Below are 24,982 nucleotides of genomic sequence, written 5' to 3' on the forward strand. Positions count from 1 at the left end.
TTGGCTTGCAAATAATTCTGTGACCACAAGAGCTATATAGAGAGAAAGGACGGGAGAAATGTAAGGATTTGATACTACAATTATAAAATAAATGAAATGACGGACTTCCGGGTGCGGCGATGACCAGCTAAGTCGCACGTTTCGGCAGCTCCCGGTGGAACGGACTTTTGGGCTCTTGATAGGAGCCCCAACGGCAATTTTAACGGCTAAAAACACTGTGCGGTAAACCAGAAGGGAATTCCCCCTGGACACGGATGGAAAAAGGAGAGGAAAGTGGCCGGATTGCAGCGGATCCTTTGGAACAGCGTCAAGGAAGGCAAGCAAAAACCAAGATGGCGTCGGAAGGTGGCAGTTTCACATGGGGCCCTGAACAACAAGAGTTCTTGAAATGCTGCGTGGAAGAGATAAAAAAGGAAATGAAGAAAGAGCTGTTGGCCCCGATACTACAGGCGATCGAAGGGCTAAAGGAGGAACAAAAGACCCAGGAGCGGGAGCTTCGGGTCGTGAAGGCGAAGGCAGCCGAGAATGAGGACGATATACAGGGCCTGGTGGTGAAGATGGAGATGCAGGAGGCACATCAGAAACGATGTGTGGAAAGGTTGGAGGCACTGGAAAACAACGCAAGGAGGAACAACCTGAGGATTCTTGGTCTTCCTGAAGGTGTGGAGGGAGCGGACGTCGGGGAATATGTGAGCACGATGCTGCACTCGTTAATGGGAGCGGAGGCCCCGGCGGGTCCGTTGGAGGTGGAGGGAGGATACCGAGTTATGGCGCGAGGACCGAGAGCAGGAGAAATTCCCAGAGCCATAGTGGTGAGATTCCTCCGTTTTAAGGATAGAGAAATGGTCCTTAGATGGGCGAAGAAAACTCGGAGCAGTAAATGGGAGAACGCGGTGATCCGCGTTTATCAAGACTGGAGTGCGGAGGTGGCGAGAAGGAGGGCGAGCTTTAATCGGGCCAAGGCGGTGCTTCATAAAAAGAAGATAAAATTCGGAATGCTGCAACCGGCAAGACTGTGGGTCACATATCGAGGGAGGCACCACTACTTTGAGACGGCGGATGAAGCGTGGACTTTTATTGTGGAAGAAAAACTGGAATGAGTGGGTTATTAAAAAGAACGTTTGAACAAAGTGGCGGGGCGAATGTGGGGGGCAAAGAGGGGTTTTATGTTCTAATCCTGCGGTGTGGTAACTTTTCTCTCTCCCACAGGTGGTGATGGGGGGAGGTGGGGAGGGAGAGGAGATAGGGCGTTGGCCATGGGGGGCGGGGCCAAGGGAGAAGCGCGGGCTTGGTTCCCGCGCTATGATAATTATGGCGGGAATAGAGAAGCAGGAAGGAGGGGGCGTCGCACGGTGCGAGCCGTGGTCACGGGGGGAAGCCGAGGTCAGCCAGAGCTTGCTGACTTCTGGGAGCAACATGGGGGGAGTAATTACGCTAGCGGGGGGAGTGGGAGGGGGGAATTACTGGGTTGCTGCTGCTGGGGAGAGGGGGGAGCGGGTACGGGAGAGGATGGGCGGTGGGGCACCGCCTGGGGGAGATACAGCTGCGTGGGAACTGGGTGAGGAGCTGGAAAAAGGTGATGGCTAATCGACAAGGTGGGGGGGGTAGGAAGCCCCCCAACTCGGCTGATCACGTGGAACGTGAGAGGGTTGAACGGGCCGATAAAGAGGGCACGGGTACTCGCACACCTTAAGAAACTTAAGGCAGATGTGGTTATGTTACAGGAAACGCACCTGAAACTGATAGACCAGGTTAGGCTGCGCAAAGGATAGGTGGGGCAGGTGTTCCATTCGGGGCTAGATGCGAAAAACAGGGGGGTGGCTATATTAGTGGGGAAGCGGGTAATGTTCGAGGCAAAGACTATAGTGGCGGATAACGGGGGCAGATACGTGATGGTGAGTGGCAAACTACAGGGAGAGACGGTGGTTTTGGTAAACGTATATGCCCCGAACTGGGATGATGCCAATTTTATGAGGCGGATGCTAGGACGCATTCCGGACCTAGAGACGGGAAAGCTGATAATGGGGGGAGACTTTAATACGGTGTTGGAACCAGGGCTGGATAGGTCGAAGTCCAGGACTGGAAGGAGGCCGGCAGCAGCCAAGGTGCTTAAAGATTTTATGGAGCAGATGGGAGGTGTAGACCCGTGGAGATTTAGTAGACCTAGGAGTAAGGAGTTCTCGTTTTTCTCCTATGTCCATAAAGTCTACCCGCGCATAGACTTTTTTGTGCTGGGTAGGGCATTGATCCCGAAGGTGAGGGGAACGGAGTATACGGCTATAGCCATTTCGGATCACGCTCCACACTGGGTGGACTTGGAGATAGGGGAGGAAACAGGAGGGCGCCCACCCTGGAGAATGGACATGGGACTAATGGCGGATGAGGGGGTGTGTCTAAGGGTGAGGGGGTGCATTGAAAAGTACTTGGGAGAGTGGGAGGGGCCAGGGAGAGAGAGCGGGAGGGGCAAGAAAGAGAGCGGGAGGGGCCAGAGAGAGTGGGCGGAGCCAGTGATAGATAGTGGGGGGGGCAGAGAGAGTGTGGGAGGGGCCAGAGAGTGAGAGTGGGGAAGGCCAGAGAGAGAGAGAGTGGGAAGGGCCAGAGAGAGTGGGAGGGACCAGTGATAGATAGTGGGGGACAGAGAGAGAGTGTGGGAGGGGCTAGAGAGAGTGGGAGGGGAGAGAGAGAGTGTGGGAGGGGCTAGAGAGAGAGTGGGACGGGCAGAGTGGGAGGGGCCGAGAGAGAGACCGAGTGGGAGGGGCCAGAGAGAGAGTGGGGGGGGCAGTGAGAGTGGGCGGGGCCAGTGATAGATCGTGGGGGGCAGAGAGAGAGTGTGGGAGGGGCTAGAGAGAGTGGGAGGGGAGAGAGAGAGTGTGGGAGGGGCTAGAGAGAGAGTGGGACGGGCAGATTGGGAGGGGCCGAGAGAGAGACCGAGTGGGAGGGGCCAGAGAGAGAGTGGGGGGGGCCAGAGAGAGAGTGGGGGGCCAGTGAGAGTGGGCGGGGCCAGTGATATATCGTGGGGGGCAGAGAGAGAGTGTGGGAGGGGCCAGAGAGAGTGGGAGGGGAGAGAGAGAGGGTGGGAGGGGCTAGAGAGAGAGTGGGACGGGCAGAGGGGCCAGTGAGAGAGTGGGAGGGGCCGAGAGAGACCGAGTGGGAGGGGCCGGAGAGAGAGAGACAGAGTGGGAGGGACCAGAGAGAGAGAGTGGGAGGGGCCGGAGAGAGTGTGGGCGGGGCCAGAGAGAGTGGGAGGGGAGACAGAGAGGGTGGGAAGGGCTAGAGAGAGTGTGGCAGGGGCCAGAGTGAGTGCGGTGTCAGAGAGAGTGTGGGAGGGGCTAGAGAGAGAGTGGGAGGGTCCGAGAGAGAGACCGAGTTGGAGGGGCCAGAGAGAGAGAGAGTGGGAGGGGCCAGAGAGAGAGAGTGGGAGGGGCCAGAGTCAGTGCGATGTCAGAGAGAGTGTGGGAGGGGCTAGAGAGAGAGTGGGAGGGGCCGAGAGAGAGACCGAGTTGGAGGGGCCAGAGAGAGAGAGAGTGGGAGGGGCCAGAGAGAGAGAGTGGGAGGGGCCAGAGAGAGTGGGCGGGGCCAGTGATAGATAGTGGGGGGGGCAGAGAGAGTGTGGGAGGGGCTTGGGCGGGCAGAGGGGCCAGTGAGAGAGTGGGAGGGGCCGAGAGAGACAGAGTGGGAGGGGCCAGAGAGAGAGTGGGAGGGGCCAGAGAGAGAGTGGGAGGGGCCGAGAGAGAGACCGAGTTGGAGGGGCCAGAGAGAGAGTGGGAGGGGCCAGAGAGAGAGAGTGGGAGGGGCAAGAAAGAGAGCGGGAGGGGCCAGAGAGAGTGGGCGGGGCCAGTGATAGATAGTGGGGGGGGCAGAGAGAGTGTGGGAGGGGCTTGGGCGGGCAGAGGGGCCAGTGAGAGAGTGGGAGGGGCCGAGAAAGACAGTGGGAGGGGCCAGAGAGAGAGTGGGAGGGGCCAGAGAGAGAGTGGGGGGGCCAGTGATACATCGTGGGGGGCAGAGAGAGAGTGTGGGAGGGGCCAGAGAGAGTGGGAGGGGAGAGAGAGAGGGTGGGCGGGGCTAGAGAGAGAGTGGGACGGGCAGAGGGGCCAGTGAGAGAGTGGGAGGGGCCGAGAGAGAGACCGAGTGGGAGGGGCCGGAGAGAGAGAGAGACAGAGTGGGAGGGGCAAGAGAGAGAGAGAGAGGGAGGGGCCAGAGAGAGTGGGCGGGGAGAGAGAAAGGGTGGGAGGGGCTAGAGAGCGTGTGGGAGGGGCCAGAGTGAGTGCGGTGCCAGAGAGAGAGTGTGGGAGGGGCAGAGAGGCCAGTGAGAGAGTGGGAGGGGCCAGAGAGAGTGGGAGGGGAGAGAGAGTGTGGGAGGGGCCAGAGTGAGTGCGGTGCCAGAGAGAGAGTGTGGGAGGGGCAGAGGGGCCAGTGAGAGAGTGGGAGGGGCCAGAGAGAGTGGGAGGGGCTAGAGAGAGTGTGGGAGGGGCCAGAGTGAGTGCGGTGCCAGAGAGTGTGGGAGGGGCAGAGGGGACAGTGAGAGAGTGGGAGGGTCCAGAGAGAGTGGGAGGGGCCAGAGAGTGTGGGCGGGGCCAGAGAGAGTGGGAGGGGAGAGAGAGGGTGGGAGGGGCTAGAGAGAGTGTGGGAGGGGCCAGAGTGAGTGCGGTGCCAGAGAGAGAGTGTGGGAGGGGCCAGTGAGAGAGTGGGAGGGACCAGAGAGAGTGGGAGGGGCTAGAGAGAGTGTGGGAGGGGCCAGAGTGAGTGCGGTGCCAGAGAGTGTGGGAGGGGCAGAGGGACCAGAGAGAGTGGGAGGGGCCAGAGAGAGAGAGTGACAGAGTGGGAGGGGCCAGAGAGAGTGGGAGGGGCAAGAGAGAGAGAGTGGGAGGGGCCAGAGAGAGTAGGCGGGGCCAGTGGTAGATAGTAGGGGGCAGAGAGAGAGTGTGGGAGGGGCCAGAGAGAGTGGGAGAGGGAGGGTGGGAGGGTCCATAGAGAGTGGGAGGGACCAGAGAGAGAGTGACAGAGTGGGAGTGGCCAGAGAGAGAGTGGGAGGGGCCAGAGAGAGTAAGCGGGGCCAGTGGTAGATAGTGGGGGCAGAGAGAGAGTGTGGGAGGGGCCAGAGAGAGTGGGAGGGGAGAGAGAGAGAGGGTGGGAGGGGCTAGAGAGAGTGTGGGGGGGACAGAGCGAGAGTGGGAGGGGCCAGAGAGAGAGCGTGGGAGGGGCTAGAGGGAGAGTGGAGTGGCCAGAGAGAGAGTAGGGGGGGCAGAGAGAGTGGGAGGGGCCAGAGAGAGTGGGAGGGGCCAGAGAGAGAGTGGGAGGCGCCAGAGAGAGTGGGAGGGACCAGAGAGATAGTAGGAGGGGCCAGAGAGAGTGGGAGGGGCCAGAGAGCGAGAGTGGAAGGCGCTCGACAGGAAGAGAGAGTGGGAGGGTATAGAGAGAGAACGGGAGGAGCCAGAGAAGGTGGGAGGGGTCAGAGATAGACAAAGAGTGGGAGGGGCCAGAGAGAGAGTGGGCGATGCCAGAGGGAGAGTGGGAGGGGCCAGTGAGTTAGAGAATGGGAGGGACCAGATAGAGTGGGAGGGGCCAGAGGGAGAGAATATGGGAGGAGAGGGAGTGGGAGGGGCCAGATAGAGAGTGGGAGGGGCCAGAGAGAGCGTGGGAGGGGCTAGAGGGAGAGTGGGAGTGGGACGGGCCAGAGAGAGAGAGAGTGGGAGGGGCGAGAGAGAAAAAAAAAAAAAAAAAAAAAAAAAAAAAAAAAAAAAAAAAAAAAAAAAAAAAAAAAAAAAAAAAAAAAAAAAAAAAAAAAAAAAAAAAAAAAAAAAAAAAGAAAAGTACTTGGAACTCAATGATAATGGGGAGGTCCAGGTGGGAGTGGTCTGGGAGGCGTTGAAGGCGGTGGTTAGGGGGGAGCTGATATCAATAAGGGCACATAAAGGGAAGCAGGAGAGTAAGGAACGGGAGCGGTTGCTGCAAGAACTTTTGAGGGTGGACAGACAATATGCGGAAGCACCGGAGGAGGGATTGTACAGGGAAAGGCAAAGGCTGCATGTGGAATTTGACTTGCTGACTACAGGCACTGCAGAGGCACAATGGAGGAAGGCACAGGGTGTACAGTACGAATATGGGGAGAAGGCGAGCAAGTTGCTGGCACACCAATTGAGGAAAAGGGGAGCAGCGAGGGAAATAGGGGGAGTGAGGGACGAGGAAGGAGAGATGGAGCGGGGAGCGGAGAGAGTGAATGGAGTGTTCAAGACATTTTATAAAAAATTATATGAAGCTCAACCCCCGGAGGGGAGGGAGAGAATGATGGGCTTCTTGGATCGGCTGGAATTTCCCAAGGTGAAAGAGCAGGAAAGGGTGGGACTGGGAGCACAGATCGAGGTAGAAGAAGTGGTGAAAGGAATTAGGAGCATGCAGACGGGAAAGGCCCCGGGACCGGATGGATTCCCAGTCGAATTCTATAGAAAATATTTGGACTTGCTCGCCCCGGTACTGACGAGGACCTTTAATGAGGCAAAGGAAAGGGGACAACTGCCCCCGACTATGTCTGAAGCAACGATATCGCTTCTCTTAAAGAAGGAAAAGGACCCGCTACAATGCGGGTCCTACAGACCAATTTCCCTCCTAAATGTAGATGCCAAGGTCCTGGCCAAGGTAATGGCAATGAGAATAGAGGAATGTGTCCCGGGGGTGGTCCACGAGGACCAAACTGGGTTTGTGAAGGGGAGACAGCTGAACACGAATATACGGAGGTTGTTAGGGGTAATGATGATGGCCCCACCAGAGGGAGAAACGGAGATAGTATGGATGCCGAGAAAGCATTTGATAGAGTGGAATGGGATTATTTGTGGGAGGTGTTGAGGAGATTTGGTTTTGGAGAGGGGTATGTTAGATGGGTGCAGCTATTGTATAGGGCCCCAGTGGCGAGCGTGGTCACGAATGGACGGGGATCTGCATATTTTCGGCTCCATAGAGGGACAAGGCAGGGATGCCCTCTGTCCCCATTATTGTTTGCACTGGCGATTGAGCCCCTGGCGATAGCATTCAGGGGTTCCAAGAAGTGGAGGGGAGTACTTAGGGGAGGAGAAGAACACCGGGTATCTTTGTATGCGGACGATTTGCTACTGTACGTGGCGGATCCGGCGGAGGGGATGCCAGAAATAATGCGGATACTTGGGGAGTTTGGGGATTTTTCAGGGTATAAATTGAACATGGGGAAAAGTGAGTTGTTTGTGGTGCATCCAGGGGAGCAGAGTAGAGAAATAGAGGACCTACCGTTGAGGAAGGTAACAAGGGACTTTCGTTACCTGGGGATCCAGATAGCTAAGAATTGGGGCACATTGCACAGGTTAAATTTAACGCGGTTGGTGGAACAGATGGAGGAAGATTTCAAGAGATGGGATATGGTATCCCTGTCAATGGCAGGGAGGGTGCAGGCGGTTAAGATGGTGGTCCTCCCGAGATTCCTCTTTGTGTTTCAGTGCCTCCCGGTGGTGATCACGAAGGCTTTTTTTAAAAGGATTGAAAAGAGCATCATGGGTTTTGTCTGGGCCGGGAAGACCCCGAGAGTGAGGAAGGGATTCTTACAGCGTAGCAGGGATAGGGGGGGGCTGGCACTACCGAGCCTAAGTGAGTATTATTGGGCCGCTAATATTTCAATGGTGAGTAAGTGGATGGGAGAGGAGGAGGGAGCGGCGTGGAAGAGATTAGAGAGGGCGTCCTGTAGGGGGACTAGCCTACAGGCTATGGTGACAGCCCCATTGCCGTTCTCACCGAGGAACTACACCACAAGCCCGGTGGTGGTGGCTACACTGAAGATTTGGGGACAGTGGAGACGGCATAGGGGAAAGACTGGAGCCTTGGGGGGGGTCCCCGATAAGAAACAACCATAGGTTTGCCCCGGGGGGAATGGATGGTGGCAAAGAGCAGGAATAACGCAACTGAAAGATCTAATTGTGGATGGGAAGTTCGCGAGTCTGGGAGCGCTGACCGAGAAATATGGGTTGCCCCAAGGGAATGCATTCAGGTATATGCAACTGAGGGCTTTTGCGAGGCAACAGGTGAGGGAATTTCCGCAGCTCCCGACACAAGAGGTGCAGGACAGAGTGATCTCAAAGACATGGGTGGGGGATGGTAAGGTGTCAGATATATATAGGGAAATGAGGGACGAAGGGGAGACTATGGTAGATGAACTAAAAGGGAAATGGGAAGAAGAGCTGGGGGAGGAGATCGAGGAGGGGCTGTGGGCAGGTGCCCTAAGCAGGGTAAACTCGTCGCCCTCGTGTGCCAGGCTAAGCCTGATTCAGTTTAAGGTATTACACAGGGCGCATATGACTGGAGCACGGCTCAGTAAATTTTTTGGGGTGGAGGATAGGTGTGCGAGGTGCTCGAGAAGCCCAGCGAATCATACCCATATGTTTTGGTCATGCCCGGCACTACGAGGGTTTTGGATGGGGGTGACAAAGGTGCTTTCAAAAGTAGTGGGGGTCCGGGTCGAACCAAGCTGGGGGTTGGCTATATTTGGGGTTGCACAAGAGCCGGGAGTGCAGGAGGCGAGAGAGGCCGATGTTTTGGCCTTTGCGTCCCTAGTAGCCCGGCGCAGGATATTGCTAATGTGGAAAGAAGCCAAGCCCCCGGGGGTGGAGACCTGGATAAATGACATGGCGGGGTTTATAAAGCTAGAGCGGATTAAGTTCGTCCTAAGGGGGTCGGCTCAAGGGTTCACCAGGCGGTGGCAACCGTTCGTCGAATACCTCGCGGATAGATAGATGGAATGGGAAAAAGAAGGCAGCAGCAGCAGCCCAGGATCGGGGGGGGGGTTACTTGTGACAAGGCAGTTGCCAATTAGGGCTAGTTTTAATATTTAATATTTATTCATTTTTTGTTTATATAAAATAGGTCATTGTTATTTGTGCTGTTATAATATTGTGTAAAGGATGCACAATGCACTGTGTTGGTTGACCAAAAATTTTCAATAAAATATTTAAATAAATAAATAAATGAAATCAATTATGATTGAAACAGAAAAATAATTTCAGTTGTGCTACAAACTAGCTTTCTTTTTGCTGCATTTGATAGGCCTAGGTCTAGCAGCATATTCGTTTAATTTCTATGCTAGTTTATTAAATAATTCAAGTATGTCATCATGTTATCCATGGATTCATTAGCTTTCAAACTTCTTTCAGGAGCAAAGAGCATTTTAGCTGAAGAAAATTTGACGAAGCACGATTTTCTCCTCCTTGACACTCTTCGATTTCTCTGTTGTTGCACAGCAGCAGGACAGATGCATGTGCTTTCTTTCAGGCCTAGTGATATTAGAAGAAAACTGTTGATGTTAATTGAGGAGAAAGATCACAGCATTTCAAAGTCTTTGCATTTGCATATGGTGGGTATCACTTTACACAATGGTACGGTTTGCTTTTGTTGTTGAAATATAGGGATTTCCAAAAAAGAATTTGCTGAGTTTCCCTTTGGCGATTCAGGTCTCATATTGCCCCTCACCTTTCTAAACGAAAATGGGTGAATTTTATAAATTAATGCTTCAATTATGAAATATGTTTTGAACATGGAGGTGTGGGCAAAGGTGTGAGTGTTGACCACACATATTAGAACTTTGCTCCCATTCATACCCTATCCTCATGGATTCCTATCTCTTAAGTTAATGGAGCACATATTCATAAAATTGACCCTGTGGATCATCCGACATTATCCACTTATCCAACCTCGTTACAGCGGAAATGATCACATTCTGAATGTCAGCAAAAGAAATGCATTTTGCTCGGTGACCATTGTTCATGAAGGACATTAACAGTGCAGCCAAGGATGTAAAACAGTGATTCTCAAACCTTTCTTGCCCTTTGTTCAAATTTATTAATAATCAGAATCTCACCCCTCTCTGAATTATATTATACAATTAGCAGAGATCTGCACAACTAGTATCTTTATTGCAAAAGTATTTGTTTAAATATTAGATTTCTAGTAAATCAAAACTTCGCAATCTGGAAAAATCTACATGAATCTGACCATGCGGAAAAACAGTCACAGGAATGTAAATACTAATTTTGTCAAAAGCCTAGCCTTATGATGTTTTTTTTTTGTCATTGAATATGAAAATCTAATTGGCAACTATTTTCTCCTGAGTTGAAAAAGAATTATTAAATCTGATGGGCTCTTGTGACTCTGGGGGAAAAAAACATATAAATCAGTGCATGTGTGAAAACATTGGGTTTAATGTGAATTGCAGTGAGCAGCCACTTCCCTGAAACTCGTATCTTAAGGATTAATCTTGGGGCAGTACGGTGGCATAGCAGACCCGAGTTCGATCCCGGCCCAGGGTCACTGTCCCCGTGTCTAGTGGGCAGCACGGTAGCACAAGTGGATAGCACTGTGGCTTCACAGCGCCAGGGTCCCAGGTTTGATTCCCTGCTGGCTCACTGTCTGTGTGGAGTCTGCACGATCTCCCTGTGTCTGCGTGGGTTTCCTCCGGGTGCTCCGGTTTCCTCCCACAGTCCAAAGACGTGCAGGTTAGGTGGATTGGCCATGATAAATTGCCCTAATAATCAAAAAAAGGTTAGGGAGGGGTTATTGGGTTACGGGGATAGAGTGGAAGTGAGGGCTTAAGTGGGTTGGTGCAGACTCGATGGGCCGAATGGCCTTCTGCACTGTATGTTCTATGTGTGCATGGGTTTCACCCCCACAATCCAAAAAGATGTGCAGGTTGGGGAATTGGCCATGCTAAATTGCCCCTTAATTGGAAAAAAATAATTGGGTACTCTAAATTTATTTTTACAAAGGAAAAAAAAAAATTTCAGGCAGTAAATGGAATCGGGCTTAGATTCTCCAGTCTGCCATGCGCCCCATGTGTTCCTGTGTGCACCATTGTAGAGACCAAGAAAACATTGCTGGCCAAAGTAGTATCTTTATTACAACACAGCTTGTTTAAACTCAGGATTTCTAGTTAACCTTTCATCAAAGGCTTCAACAGAGACAAAAGTTCTCACGTTGGAAAAGACCACAGAAAGCTGTGCTAATGTAAAAGCATCGGGTGTGAAATGGTGCTGAAAAGTAAATGAAAATGAAATGAAAATCGCTTATTGTCACAAGTAGGCTTCAAATGAAGTTACGTGAAAAGCCCTGTGTAAATGCACGCTGCATGGATGACACTCATAGCTCAAAGTTTAATTTACTGTATTAAATGGAATTGAATTTAACAGAAATGAAGTTTTAAAATTGTGGTTAAAAACTACTTATCTCTATTTTTCACCTCAACCAGTTTAATGCATTACTCTGAAGTAACACTACAGCTTTTACACCCAGCTGTCCAATCAGTGCATTCCTTTAACGATTCTTCGCTGCATGAGCAAATATGTAATAAGCAAAAGCCATTAATCTACTTTAGTTTGCACCGTTGGCAACTATCCATAAAGATAAAAAAGATCTATTGAGAGCACTCATGTCTTTTGATGTCGCAAAGCACCTTGTGGAATTCATTATCAGGTGCAGTTTCTTTGAGATAATGTGGCAACCCTTTTGTGCGCAGCAAGTTTCCACAAATTATTTTAGCTAGCAGCCATTTCCCTGAAACAGCTTGCATGGCAGAGATTAGAAGTGTCACACCTGGTTGTAAACAGAGGCCTTTACACCTTACTCCAAGTACCATGCATCAGATAGATCAAAAATATATAATAATTGTTTGCAGTTTTACAAGTGTATCTCATAATTAATTTTACATGTAGGTGGTGCTGATTTTTCTTGTTTGTGTCTGATTCCATAGTACTTGATCCTGTTAAAAGAACTCCCAGCAGAAGAATGTGTTCTCCCATCAGATGATTTCTCCATACTTGTGAAGCCACTCTTGTAAGCAGTGTTTGTTTATGTGGATAGCAAGCAGAAACTTGGGTGGGAAATCATGGAACCCACGTAAAGAAGATTCCAAAACACCTTCATGGCAAAGATACGCACAAGGGATTATTTGATGCCAATACGGAGTGGCTGAGATGCACAACATTGCATTACCTAGCACTAACATACTTACCTTCATGAGCACGACAAATGATGTAAAAATATTCCACGTCAGAACAAGCGTCTTTTTAACAAAACAAATCAGTTGAATGGTTAACCGTACAAGTTCCAACTTTTTCCACAAAAAAATTCAATGTAAAACTTTCTTACGAAATAAGTGATCATCAGAAAAATAATTGGGCTAGATCGAATAGTTGAAGTTCATTTAAATGTTAAGAATATTTTTGAGAGATTAATATTCGATTTTGTACCAGTTGCTTGGCATTTTATTGTGCATTTGATTTCCGAGAATCTTATAAAGAAAAATATTTTTTTCCTGATAGAAATTGTCCCAATTCAGTTTGAAACTGTCAATGAAAATGTTAGTTACAAATAAATTATCAGCAGACCAAACCATAGCCCATTTATGTACTCTTTAACTCACATTTTCAAGTTGATGCAGAATTGTGCAAACTCCTACACAGTTAGATTCTGAACAGTTTTGAAGTGTAATTTTAGTAGCACTTAACAGGGATGGATTTAATTAACACTTATTGATTTGTAAAATTAAGCATTTTGTAATTGCAACCTCTGATCTGTGCAGGGACTTGTGTTCCATGTATCGTTGTGATCAAGAGGTTTGTTCAGTGATCCTGACGCACATTATTCCATTACTGACAGTACAAGGTATTGACTCTGATGAAATGACAGATATCCAGGGGAAACTACTAAAGACAATTGGAGCTTTCTGGTAGGTCTACTTTCTTGGCCCCACCCTTTCCACTAGACATTCTCAAGCTATGTTTTTTATTGAAAGCAAAAGTCTAAAAATTCTCCCTAGTTGTGTAGTTTTGAAGTTTATGGAAGTTAACATATATATCAATGTGTATGTTTGTTTATATTAGGCACCTAAGCAAGGAAGGAAAATGTAATGCACATGTGAGAGCTGCTTTAGTAAGATGTATGAAAACATTACTTGAGGTGAGTCAATTGAATGTACATTCTGATATTCGGGTAACACTTTACCAAGGTTTAACAATTGTTTAAATATTTCAGTGCCGCAACAGCAACAGACAGACACTATACTCAGGATTCCCACTCATCCAGCAGTCTCTCAGCAGTTCTAGTTTTGGTATTTTCATATAACTCTAATATCCCTTTATATGGCTTGGTGTATGTGCATATTTGGCCAGGATGTAGAGACTCCTCCTTTCATCAACATCAATAACCTCGCAGTAGAGATCATTGACAGCTTCACATATCTTGGATCAACAATTACCAGCAACCTGTCCCTTGATGCTGAACTCAGCACCAGGATTGCCAAGGCTACAGTTGTCATGTCACAGTTGAGAGATTGAGTGTGAACCAACAGCAAACTAACCAAAAATACAAAGCTCTGTGTGTACCAGGCTTGTATCCTCAGCACCCTCCTTTTCAGCAGCGAAGCATGGGCAACTTATGCAAACACAAGATTAGCGGCTGAACAGCTTCCACCTCCACTGTCTCAGGTGAATATAGAACATCTCTGGGTAGGACACTGCCGAATGTGGAAGCATACCAGCATGCAGGGATCCTCTGCTTGTTTGTTCTCTTGAGTCAAAGGAGACCCCAATGGTTGGGTCATGTGTGCCAAATGGCTGGTGACCGCAGCCCCAAACACATGCTCTATGGCAAGCTTGCCATCAGCACAAGATCAACATCTGGAATGCAAAGATGTTTGTTAAGTGGCACCTCAAGTTGACTGGGATCGGAGTCGATGCATAGGAAGCCCTTGCTGCTGAGTGGTGTGCCTGGAAACAAGCAGTCAGCAAAGGTGTGAAAAAAGCAGAGGACAAAAGGAATGACCAGATGGTGGTAAAGAGAACCCGCCGGTTGGAAAAAAACATCAATCGACCTCGGGCCAACACTATTCATTTGTATAAACTGTGGAAGGGACTCCCACTCAAATCGGCCTCGACAGCCACAATAGAGCATCTTCAGTGCAGAAGTGACGTACATCCCATGTGCAGTCCATTACCTCCCAAGGTGAAGATATGCCAGAGAGATAGAGATGGCTGGGCAGCAAGTTTTGTATGGCAATGCTCCTGTGAAAGCCTTAGCGTACTTTATTGCATTTAAGGTGCTTTATAAATGCATGCTTCATAATAGGACAATCGCAGGTTCTGAATAAAACCAAAATAAAACTGTTGTTAATAGCCTCAGTAATATAGAAGTGCTTGCACCAAAACTCAGTTGGAGAATTATAATTTTATAGCTATGGGGGTGACACAGCGGCACAATGGTTAGCACTGCTACCACATAGCACCAGGGACCCAGATTCAATTCCGGTCTTGTGTGTCTGCCTCTGCGGAGTTTGCACATTACTCCCTGTGTCTGCGTGGGTTTCATGCAGGTGCCCTGGTTTCCTCCCACAGTCCAAAGATGTGCAGGTTAGGTAGATTGGCCATGCCAATGGAAGTATGTTTGGGAGGGGTGCTTTTTTCCAGAGGGTCAGAGCAGACTCGATGGGATGAATGGCCGCCTCCTGTGGGAATTATATGATTCTATAGCCTACATATGATATGCAGAGTAACTGCACGATTTGTTAGTCCTGTAATCTTAGTGCATTTCATGATTTAATTGATGCAATGATCTGTTATGATAATGTTTATGTGTATAGTACTTGTTTTGTATCTTCAGAAAGACCCACATTCAAATTGGACTGTACTCTCCATCAAAGATGAAGAGATGCCTGTCTCTGAAGTCTACACTGAGTTCTTAACAGATACTCACCATCAGGTCCGCATGCTTGCTGCCATGTCTGTGAGCAGGTAATCTTTCTGGGTACTAATAAATGTTGCGGTTTTGGGTGAGATCTTTCGGCTGTTAATGCAGTAGGGATCCTCCGGTCCTGCCGACGGCACACCTCTACCAGCGGCGTGGGTGGGTTCAATGGGAAATCCCAATGACTGAGGCGGGAGCAGAAGATCCTTCCGCCAGCCAACGGCAGGCTGCCTCCTGCCACCGAGAATCACACCTAGAGATGCAAGGTTTGCAGTTTTGAAAGACATATTGCTCAAATTATATTTAATAACATATTCAAAGTGAGTTTTTGACTGTTACAAATTGAGGGTGAATATTAGTTGACTGACTTATGGTAGCAGATATAAAACACACACTTTTATCCAGAGACTTTGGGGTACTATTGAGTGAAACAAATATTTCAGAGCTATTACACTAGAGTTGAAGTAAAACTTTCTGGTGAAATATTGGGCTGGATTCTCCGCTCCCCGACGCCGAAATCACGTTTACGACGTGACGGAGAATCCGTTTTGGCGGCAAAATTGGGAGTGGTGCCGGTTTTTGAATTCACTGCCACCTGAAAAGCAGCATACTCTAGGATTATCCACCGCCTGAGGCCGGCCTGCGATGCTCTGTCCCTGACCGGCCAAATACCCGACGGAGTGGGTTACGTGTGCTCACACCATCCGGGAAGCTTGCGTGGCGGCTGCGGACTCAGTCTGGGGCCGCCACAGTCAGGGGAGGGCCGGTCGGCAGCAGGGGGGCTTCATTCAGGGCTGAGGGCAATGTGGGCAGGCAGTCCAGTGCTCGTGAGCGGCCGATGGGGGGCACTACTTTGGCGGTCCAGGTCCGCGGGCTGAGTCCGCCATGGGCACGGCGTTGCCGCAGCAGGCAGCCGCTGTGCGCATGCGCGGCCTCTGAACCGGAAGTGCTGGGGGCCGTATCGGCAGCTCGCGCTGTGAACTCTACGCTGCCTCCCTGCTAGCCCCCAGCAAAAAGGGGAATCAGTGGCTTTTTGATGCCAATTTTCCTGGCGTAAAAGACAACCGTTTTCACGCTGGCGTGGGGACTTAGTCTCCAAAACGGAGAATCCAGCCCATTGTGTTTGTCAAAACAAAAATGGGCATGTGGGCAAATGAACAGTTTTTATTTTAATGACTTCGAGCCAGCAGTCAGGAAAAGCATGGTGTAAATGTAAAGTTTCCTGCACCCTGTTGGCAAGTCTAAATTTTGATATATAACCCTCATTGCATCAATGTGCGTTTGTTTCGGCTTACTACATCAGACTTCTTATGACCCTCTGAGATTTCCAATTGTTCTAAATCTTACCACATTCTTAGGGACCAATTGGAAACTTGCCTACATTATTTCACTTGTGATGTAACTATAACAAAGATAAACTTCCCCACCTCCTCTTTCTCGACCTGCCTTTGACCATGGTTAACCACACCATTCTCCTCCAATTCCCTCTACTGTTGTCCAGCTGTATAAGACTGTAGTTACCTGGTTCCATTTTAAATACCTAATTGTATCTATGGTATCACTTGCAATGGCTTCTCTTCCTGTTCCCACACTCTTCTTACCTATGGTGGCCCTAAATATCTTCCCTCAGCTCCTTCCTGTTTCTCATCCGTATGCCACTACTCGGCAACATCATCCAAAAGCACAGAATTGGTTTACACATGAACTCTAAAGACTTCCAGTTCTACCTCGCCACCCCTCTCCTGACTGCTGCATTGTTGCTAAATTATCAAACTCCTCCTTAAACATTAAATTCTGACTGAACAGAAATTTCTCCAGTTAAACATTGGGAAGACTGGAACTTGTTTTTGGACGCTGCCTTAAATACCAATCCCTCACTACCAACTCCATTCCTCTCCTTGACTACAGTCTGAGATTAAATCTATGTGTTCACAACCTTGGTATCACATTTGACCTGGAGAGAATCTTTTGACCACGTATGTCGCCATCACTAGCACCACCTATTTCCCTCCATAACACCGCTAGAACATAGAACATACAGTGCAGAAGGAGGCCATTTGGCCCATTGAATCTGCACCAACCCACTTAAGCCCTCACTTCCACCCTATCCCCGTAACCCAATAACCCCTCCTAACTTTTTTGGTCACTAAGGGCAATTTATCATGGCCAATCCACCTAACCTGCTCATCTTTGAACTGTGGGAGGAAACTGGAGCACCTGGAGGAAACCCACGCAGGCACTGGAAGAATGTGCAGACTCCGCACAGACAGTGACCCAGCGGGGAATCGAACCTGGGACCCTGGCGCTGTGAAGCCACAGTGCTATCCACTTGTGCTACCGTACTGCCCACGCCCACTGACTTCTTCTCTGTTTCAGCTCATCTGCTGCTGAAACATAGAAACATAGGAAATAGGTGCAGGAGTAGGCTATTCAGCCCTTCGAGCATGCACCACCATTCAATAAGATCATGGCTGATCATGCAAATTCAGTATCCCACTCCTGCTTTCTCTCCATACCCTTTGATCCCTTGATCCGCAAGGGCCACTTCCAGCTCCCTCTTGAATATATCCAATGAACTGGCTTCTCTGGTAGAGAATCCCACAAATTCACAACTCTTTGAGAGAAGAAGTTCTTCCTCGTCTCAGTCCTGAATGGCTTACCCATTATTCTTAGTCTATGACCCCCCTAGTTCTGGATGTCCTCAACATTGGGAACATTCTTCCCACATCTAGCCTGTCCAATCCCATCAGGATTTTATATGTTTCCATGAAACTCTCATTCATGCCTTTGTTACCTATAAACTTGACTATTCCACTGCACTCTAGGCTGATCTCCCACATTCTACCCTCTATAAACTTACGATCACCTAAATCTCTGGTGCCTCTGTCTTAAATTGCAGCGAGTCTCATTCGCTGACCTACATTATTTCCCAGTCAAACAACATATTGTTTCAAATTACTCCATGGCCTCATCAGTCCCTATATTTGTAATCTTCTTCAGCCCACTTCTAAGACACCTGTGCTCATCTAATCCTGACCTTGACAATCCCCAATTTTAATCGCTACACCCGCGCCTTCTGTTGACTTAGATCCAAGCTCTGGAGTGCCTCCCTATACCTTGCGATCTCTCCATCCCAACTTCCTCCTTGAGGACACTTCTTAAAGCCTACTTTTTGAGCAAGGTTTTTGTCATCTGACCTAATGGGTGCAATCTGCCACAGTCTCAACAGGTGAATCCCACCAGAGCTCCAAATCGGACTCCGCACTGGCCAATTGCAAGTCACCCAACTCACTCCACCTGACACAATCTGGATCATGCCCCTCACTGGGCATGTTATATTTAAATGAATGGGTGGCATTGCCAGGGTGCCAGGCCGGCAGTGCCAAGGTGCCAGGTTGGCACTGCCAAGGGTGTGGGCATGGGGGGCCTTACTCATGAAAGGGGGTGAGGTGGGTTTTGAGGGGACAAGAGAAGGTTGGGGGTTTGAGGGGACAAGAGAAGGTTGAGGGGTGGGGTGGAGTGTAGAGAACAGGGCAGCCGTTCAAAATGACGCCCCGATCTGCGAAGAGTCGGTCCTGAGCTTGTCAGTGCAGGAAAAATGCCAAAGCCGCTGAGAAACACCCCGCCAAACGTGGCCGAAACCGGCATAGAAACTTCATCATGCCCAATATCTCCTAACGTGGCTCGATGTCATTCTTTGTTTTATAACAAAGGGGGGGGTTTAAACTGATGCAGCAGGGGTATGGGAACCTGGATTGTAGTTTTAGGGTAAGGGAGAATGAGAGTGTAGAGGTCAGGAGCACAGATTTGACGTCGCAGGAGGGGGCCAGTGTGCAGGTAGGTGGTTTGAAGTGTGTCTACTCCAATGCCAGGAGTATACGAAATAAGGTAGGGGAACTGGCAGCATGGGTTGGTACCCGGGACTTTGATGTTGTGGCCATTTCGGAGACATGGATAGAGCAGGGACAGGAATGGATGTTGCAGGTTCCGGGGTTTAGGTGTTTTAGTAAGCTCAGAGAAGGAGGCAAAAGAGGGGGAGGTGTGGCACTGCTAGTCAAGAGCAGTATTACGGTGGCGGAGAGGATGCTAGATGGGGACTCATCTTCCGAGGTAGTATGGGCTGAGGTTAGAAACAGGAAAGGAGAGGTCACCCTGTTGGGAGTCTTCTATAGGCCTCCAAATAGTTCTAGGGATGTAGAGGAAAGGATGGCGAGGATGATCCTGGATAAGAGCGAAAGTAACAGGGTAGTTATTATGGGAGACTTTAACTTTCCAAATATTGACTGGAAAAGATATAGTTCGAGTACATTAGATGGGTCGTTTTTTGTACAGTGTGTGCAGGAGGGTTTCCTGACACAATATGTTGACAGGCCAACAAGAGGCGAGGCCACGTTGGATTTGGTTTTGGGTAATGAACCTGGCCAGGTGTTGGATTTGGAGGTAGGAGAGCACTTTGGGGACAGTGACCACAATTCGGTGACGTTTACGCTAGTGATGGAAAGGGATAAGTATACACCGCAGGGCAAGAGTTATAGCTGGGGGAAGGGCAATTATGATGCCATTAAACGTGACTTGGGGGGGATAGGTTGGAGAAGTAGACTGCAAGTGTTGGGCACACTGGATAAGTGGAGATTGTTCAAGGATCAGCTACTGCGTGTTCTTGATAAGTATGTACCGGTCAGGCAGGGAGGAAGGCGTAGAGCGAGGGAACCGTGGTTTACCAAAGAAGTGGAATCTCTTGTTAAGAGGAAGAAGGAGGCCTATGTGAAGATGAGGTGTGAAGTTTCAGTTGGGGCGATGGATAGTTACAAGGTAGCGAGGAAGGATCTAAAGAGAGAGCTAAGACGAGCAAGGAGGGGACATGAGAAGTATTTGGCAGGTAGGATCAAGGAAAACCCAAAAGCTTTCTATAGGTATGTCAGGAATAAGCGAATGACTAGGGTAAGAGTAGGACCAGTCAAGGACAGGGATGGGAAGTTGTGTGTGGAGTCTGAAGAGATAGGCGAGATACTAAATGAATATTTTTCGTCAGTATTCACTCAGGAAAAAGATAATATTGTGGAAGTGAATGCTGAGACCCAGGCTATTAGAATAGATGGCATTGAGGTACGTAGGGAAGAGGTGTTGGCAATTCTGGACAGGCTGAAAATAGATAAGTCCCCGGGGCCTGATGGGATTTATCCTCTGATTCTCTGGGAGGCCAGGGAAGAGATTGCTGGACCTTTGGCTTTGATTTTTATGTCATCATTGGCTACAGGAATAGTGCCAGAGGACTGGAGGATAGCAAATGTGGTCCCGTTGTTCAAAAAGGGGAGCAGAGACAACCCCGGCAACTATAGACCGGTGAGCCTCACGTCTGTAGTGGGTAAAGGCTTGGAGGGGATTATAATAGACGAGATTTATAATCATCTAGATAGGAATAATCAGGGGCGTCATTCTCCGACCCCCCGCCGGGTCAGAGAATGGCCGTTGGCCGCCGTGAATCTCGTCCCCGCCGAAGTCTCCGGTACCGGAGATTGGGCGGGGGCGGGAATCGGGCCGCGCCGATTGGCAGGACCCCCCGCTCAATTCTCCGGCCGGGATGGGCCAAAGTCCCGCCCAGAAATTGCCTGTCCCGCTGGCGTAAATTAAACCTGGTATTTACCGGCGGGACCAGGTGGTGTGGGCGGGCTCCGGGGTCCTGGGGGGGGCGCGGGGCAATCTGACCCCGGGGGGTGCCCCCACGGTGGTCTGGCCCGCGATCAGGGCCCACCGATCCGCGGGCGGGCCTGTGCCGTGGGTGCACTCTTTCCCTTCCGCCTCCGCCATGGCCTCCACCATGGCGGAGGCGGAAGTGACTCTCTCCACTGCGCATGCACGGGAAACTGTCAGCGGCCGCTGACGTTCCCGCGCATGCGCCGGGAAACTGTCAGCGGCCGCTGATGCTCCCGCGCATGCGCCGCATTTCCGCGCCAGCTGGCGGGGCAACAAATGGCATTTCCGCCAGCTGGCGGGGCGGAAATCCCTCCAGCGCCGGCCTAGCCCCTCAATGTTGGGGCTCGGCCCCCAAAGGTGCGGAGCATTGCGCACCTTTGGGGCGGCGCAATGCCCGTCTGATTGGCGCCGATTTGGGCGCCAGTCGGCGGACATCGCGCCGTTGGGGGAGAATTTCGCCCCTGATCAGGGATAGTCAGCATGGCTTTGTAAAGGGTAGGTCATGCCTCACAAACCTTATCGAGTTCTTTGAGAAGGTGACTGAACAGGTAGACGAGGGTAGAGCAGTTGATGTGGTGTATATGGATTTCAGTAAAGCGTTTGATAAGGTTCCCCACGGTAGGCTATTGCAGAAAATACGGAGGCTGGGGATTGAGGGTGATTTAGAGATATGGATCAGAAATTGGCTAGCTGAAAGAAGACAGAGGGTGGTGGTTGATGGGAAATGTTCAGAATGGAGTTCAGTTACAAGTGGCGTACCACAAGGATCTGTTCTGGGGCCGTTGCTGTTTGTCATTTTTATCAATGACCTAGAGGAAGGCGCAGAAGGGTGGGTGAGTAAATTTGCAGATGGCACTAAAGTCGGTGGTGTTGTCGACAGTGAGGAAGGATGTAGCAGGTTACAGAGGGACATAGATAAGCTGCAGAGCTGGGCTGAGAGGTGGCAAATGGAGTTTAATGTAGAGAAGTGTGAGGTGATTCACTTTGGGAGGAATAACAGGAATGCGGAATATTTGGCTAATGGTAAAGTTCTTGAAAGTGTGGATGAGCAGAGGGATCTAGGTGTCCATGTACATAGATCCCTGAAAGTTGCCACCCAGGTTGATAGGGTTGTGAAGAAGGCCTATGGAGTGTTGGCCTTTATTGGTAGAGGGATTGAGTTCCGGAGTCAGGAGGTCGTGTTGCAGCTGTACAAAACTCTGGTACGGCCGCATTTGGAGTATTGCGTACAGTTCTGGTCACCGCATTATAGGAAGGACGTGGAGGCTTTGGAGCGGGTGCAGAGGAGATTTACCAGGATGTTGCCTGGTATGGAGGGAAAATCTTATGAGGAAAGGCTGATGGACTTGAGGTTGTTTTCGTTGGAGAGAAGAAGGTTAAGAGGAGACTTAATAGAGGCATACAAAATGATCAGGGGGTTGGATAAGGTGGACAGTGAGAGCCTTCTCCCGCGGATGGGAATGGCTGGCACGAGGGGACATAGCTTTAAACTGAGGGGTAATAGATATAGGACAGAGGTCAGAGGTAGGTTCTTTACGCAAAGTGTGGTGAGGCCGTGGAATGCCCTACCGGCAACAGTAGTGAACTCGCCAACATTGAGGGCATTTAAATGTTTATTGGATAAGCATATGGATGATAATGGCATAGTGTAGGTTAGATGGCTTTTGTTTCGGTGCAACATCGTGGGCCGAAGGGCCTGTACTGTGCTGTATCGTTCTATGTTCTATAATGCTCCTGTGAAGCACCTTCGGACATTTTTATCACAATAAAGGTGCTGTACAAATGGAAGATGTTGCCGATGTTGGCTGAACGAGGTGACTTTTATTCCATTTGTCTAGGAAGTATTCAATCTGAAATCACAAAGGTGAAAGATCCAGGGCGGGATTCTCCATCCCGCCTCAGGTTTTCTGGTGCGGCATGGCACCGCCGACAGCGCGATCCTCCGTCCTGCCAGCCGGCCGATGGGGTTTTCCATTGTGGGAAGCCCCACGCCATCAGGAAATTCCCGGGTGTGGGTGCGCTGTTGGCGTAACAGAAAATCCCGCAAGCGGAGAATCCAGCCCCAGGATTCTAAATCTGCAGTTATTGATTTATACTTTGTTACTTTCTGTTTCTATCATTAGTGTCCATTTAGTGATTTGGGACCTGGGACTTCTAGCAAAAACATGACTAGCATTCTGATCATGACATTTCATGAAATGTGATCATTCAGTTTGAACAATTCATTTCTCTACAGACTATTCCAAGAAGTCCAGATACAGGATCAATCTGTACAGCTAAAAGCCATTCCTGTGAAATTGCAGCAGAAAGCCTTTGAAAATGTGTATATGAAGGTGCAAGCTGGAATGAGGTTTCAGGTATTGTCATTTCTTTCTTTCAATATGTTTTCAAGCATTGTACATACTCATCTTTTACTATTGCCTGGTTTATTTCATGTGTGTCCTTGCTAAACTTGAAGGAAAGGTCAGTTGATCGTATTTGGAGAAGTAGTATCTTCCTTTTCTGTCCCCTCCGTCTGCCATTTTCTATTGGCTCATGTTCCATCTCCTGTTGCATCTTTCCCCCACCCCCCCAACTCAAATACATTTATTTCACTCAATTGACTCACGCAATATTTTTTTTCAGATGAAACCACACTGTTATAAATTAATTTGATTCAGTACCATTGAGCTTATCTTTCTGAAATATGGACCATCGTTGTGATTCTGAGCCCTGACGTTACCTACCATTAAAATAAATATATCGGCCCAGATCTTTAGTTTTTCAGAGGTCATATCCTAGAAGATGTGCTGGCAGGCTTCTGGGAGGCCCCATGAAAGGGCAGCATGGGAATTGGATGGGTACGTTTGTTGGACAATTACCTGTGTCTGGCATCCTCCCAAAAATCTAATTTAAATCAGAGACTTTGGAGGGTTCCAACTTACTGAGCAAAATAGTTACCCAGGAAAAGCCAGTGTTGCTAACTTTTGGTTGGCTCTTAATTCGTAATTTGCTCTGTTTGTTTAACCTTTGCTCTAGACTCGCCAGGTATCTTTATGATACCGCCACAAGGTTCAAGTTCAAGTACTGATCAATAACTCAACACATCAATTAGTAAGATTCAAATCAAAACACATTTATTATATACAGTAAGTCACTACTTATGCATATAACTCTACTTTCTAGATTATTTCTATCACTAAAAGGCCTATACTTAGCTTCGGAATTGGCCCACCAGGTCAGGGGAACAAATGGCCTTTCGTTCAGGTCCTGAGTCTGCAGGATTCAAAAGTTGGTATGGACTTGTAGCTAGGAGCGCCTATCTCGTAGCGAGCGTTGACTGGAGACTTACTTGGTTGGTGCAACAGCTGGGCAGTTCATTCTCATGGGTTGATTCGCGTTGTTGAGTGCCCCTGACAAGAAGACCGATTTGAACTTGGGGGCTCTACTTTATAGTCCCCAGGGGCTTCCTGCCCTTTGGGGCGGACCCTGTACCTGGTTGCAAATGATTGGACTGCGTTCTGATCACTTGGATCGATTTCTCCAATACTGGAGTTGTTCCCTGATCGCTGGGCGGTCCCTAAATGTCCGTTGGCCTTCCTTTGTCTTGGCTCCTGCTGGCGCCGAGGAGTCTGGCTTGGCCTTATTCACCTGAAGTGTATCAATTATGCCTGGGAATCGCTCATTACTATGCAGATGTCTGCTGGTTTCAGTGCTGTCTGGTTTCTTACAGGTTTCAATACACATGATTTCTGTATTTGCTAGTCTTTGCCTGTGTTGGCTGAATTTCCCTTCAGCCTTTGCGGTTCTCCATTTTAAGTCAGGAAGTGGCCAACCCAGGTGGCTACAACCTCTCCTTGTGATCCCTCACGTGAAGCGTGAAGGATCACATCACTGCGTTGTCTTCATTCCCTGACCCAGTGAGCACTCTTCCATGGCCTCTACACTGACCATAACTATGCAGTTAAAACTTTAACTAACAATTTCTAAATGGCGCTATGTCAGACAGGGACATGTATTACAACACCAAAAAAAACGGTACCGCTAACTGTCCTCAATAAACTACACTCACTAAAACACTCATTCATATTAACTTCCGAAACAATACAAAATAATAGCAGCATTCACATTTTTCTCCTGGCTTGGCAGTCAAGCACAGGGGTGTACAATATTTCCATTTCTTTATTTACAAAAGATGCAACACAAATGGTCTTTATTGTAGTCCAAGGGGTTCGGGGGTCTGGTGAAAACCGAAAATAGGGGATCTCATTCTGTATACCGGGGTGCTAGCGCGGTAGGCTCTCCTTCGCCATTTCCTCACGTGGATAGTCTGCACGATGCTGCAGACTATCGCCAATGCTAATAGGGATTCGACTACGTAGGAAAGGGAGTACCATGTTTTGAGCTTATCACACCATGATGGTGTGGTGCTGCCTGTTACTGGGCTCTGGGTGCTATGGGGAAGTGAATCATTAACGGCCGAGGGGGGGTTGGGGTCAGGAGGTTCGCGTGCAACCGAATACACATTATAATGGTGGTGATCAACACGGAGGATGTCCTCATTGTT

At 49.3% G+C, this 24,982-nt stretch overlaps 1 protein-coding gene across 4 annotated transcripts in view; it reads left to right on the forward strand.

The window, feature by feature from the left end:
• atm (ATM serine/threonine kinase) overlaps positions 1 to 24,982 on the forward strand; it is a 244,812-nt gene that overhangs the window by 49,829 nt on the left and 170,001 nt on the right. For all 4 annotated transcript variants that reach the window (XR_011935196.1, XM_072476780.1, XM_072476782.1 and 1 more), the window contains exons 18-23: positions 9,165 to 9,364; positions 11,753 to 11,835; positions 12,584 to 12,730; positions 12,885 to 12,960; positions 14,659 to 14,789; positions 22,673 to 22,793. Coding sequence is in view for 3 of the 4 variants with exons in the window: in XM_072476780.1 (XP_072332881.1) it covers positions 9,165 to 9,364; positions 11,753 to 11,835; positions 12,584 to 12,730; positions 12,885 to 12,960; positions 14,659 to 14,789; positions 22,673 to 22,793 (758 nt within the window). In the remaining variant the exon portion in view is untranslated. The remainder of the gene's footprint in view (positions 1 to 9,164; positions 9,365 to 11,752; positions 11,836 to 12,583; positions 12,731 to 12,884; positions 12,961 to 14,658; positions 14,790 to 22,672; positions 22,794 to 24,982) is intronic.

Source organism: Scyliorhinus torazame, chromosome 15, assembly GCF_047496885.1.
Source record: "Scyliorhinus torazame isolate Kashiwa2021f chromosome 15, sScyTor2.1, whole genome shotgun sequence".
Taxonomy (NCBI): Eukaryota; Metazoa; Chordata; class Chondrichthyes; order Carcharhiniformes; family Scyliorhinidae; genus Scyliorhinus; species Scyliorhinus torazame.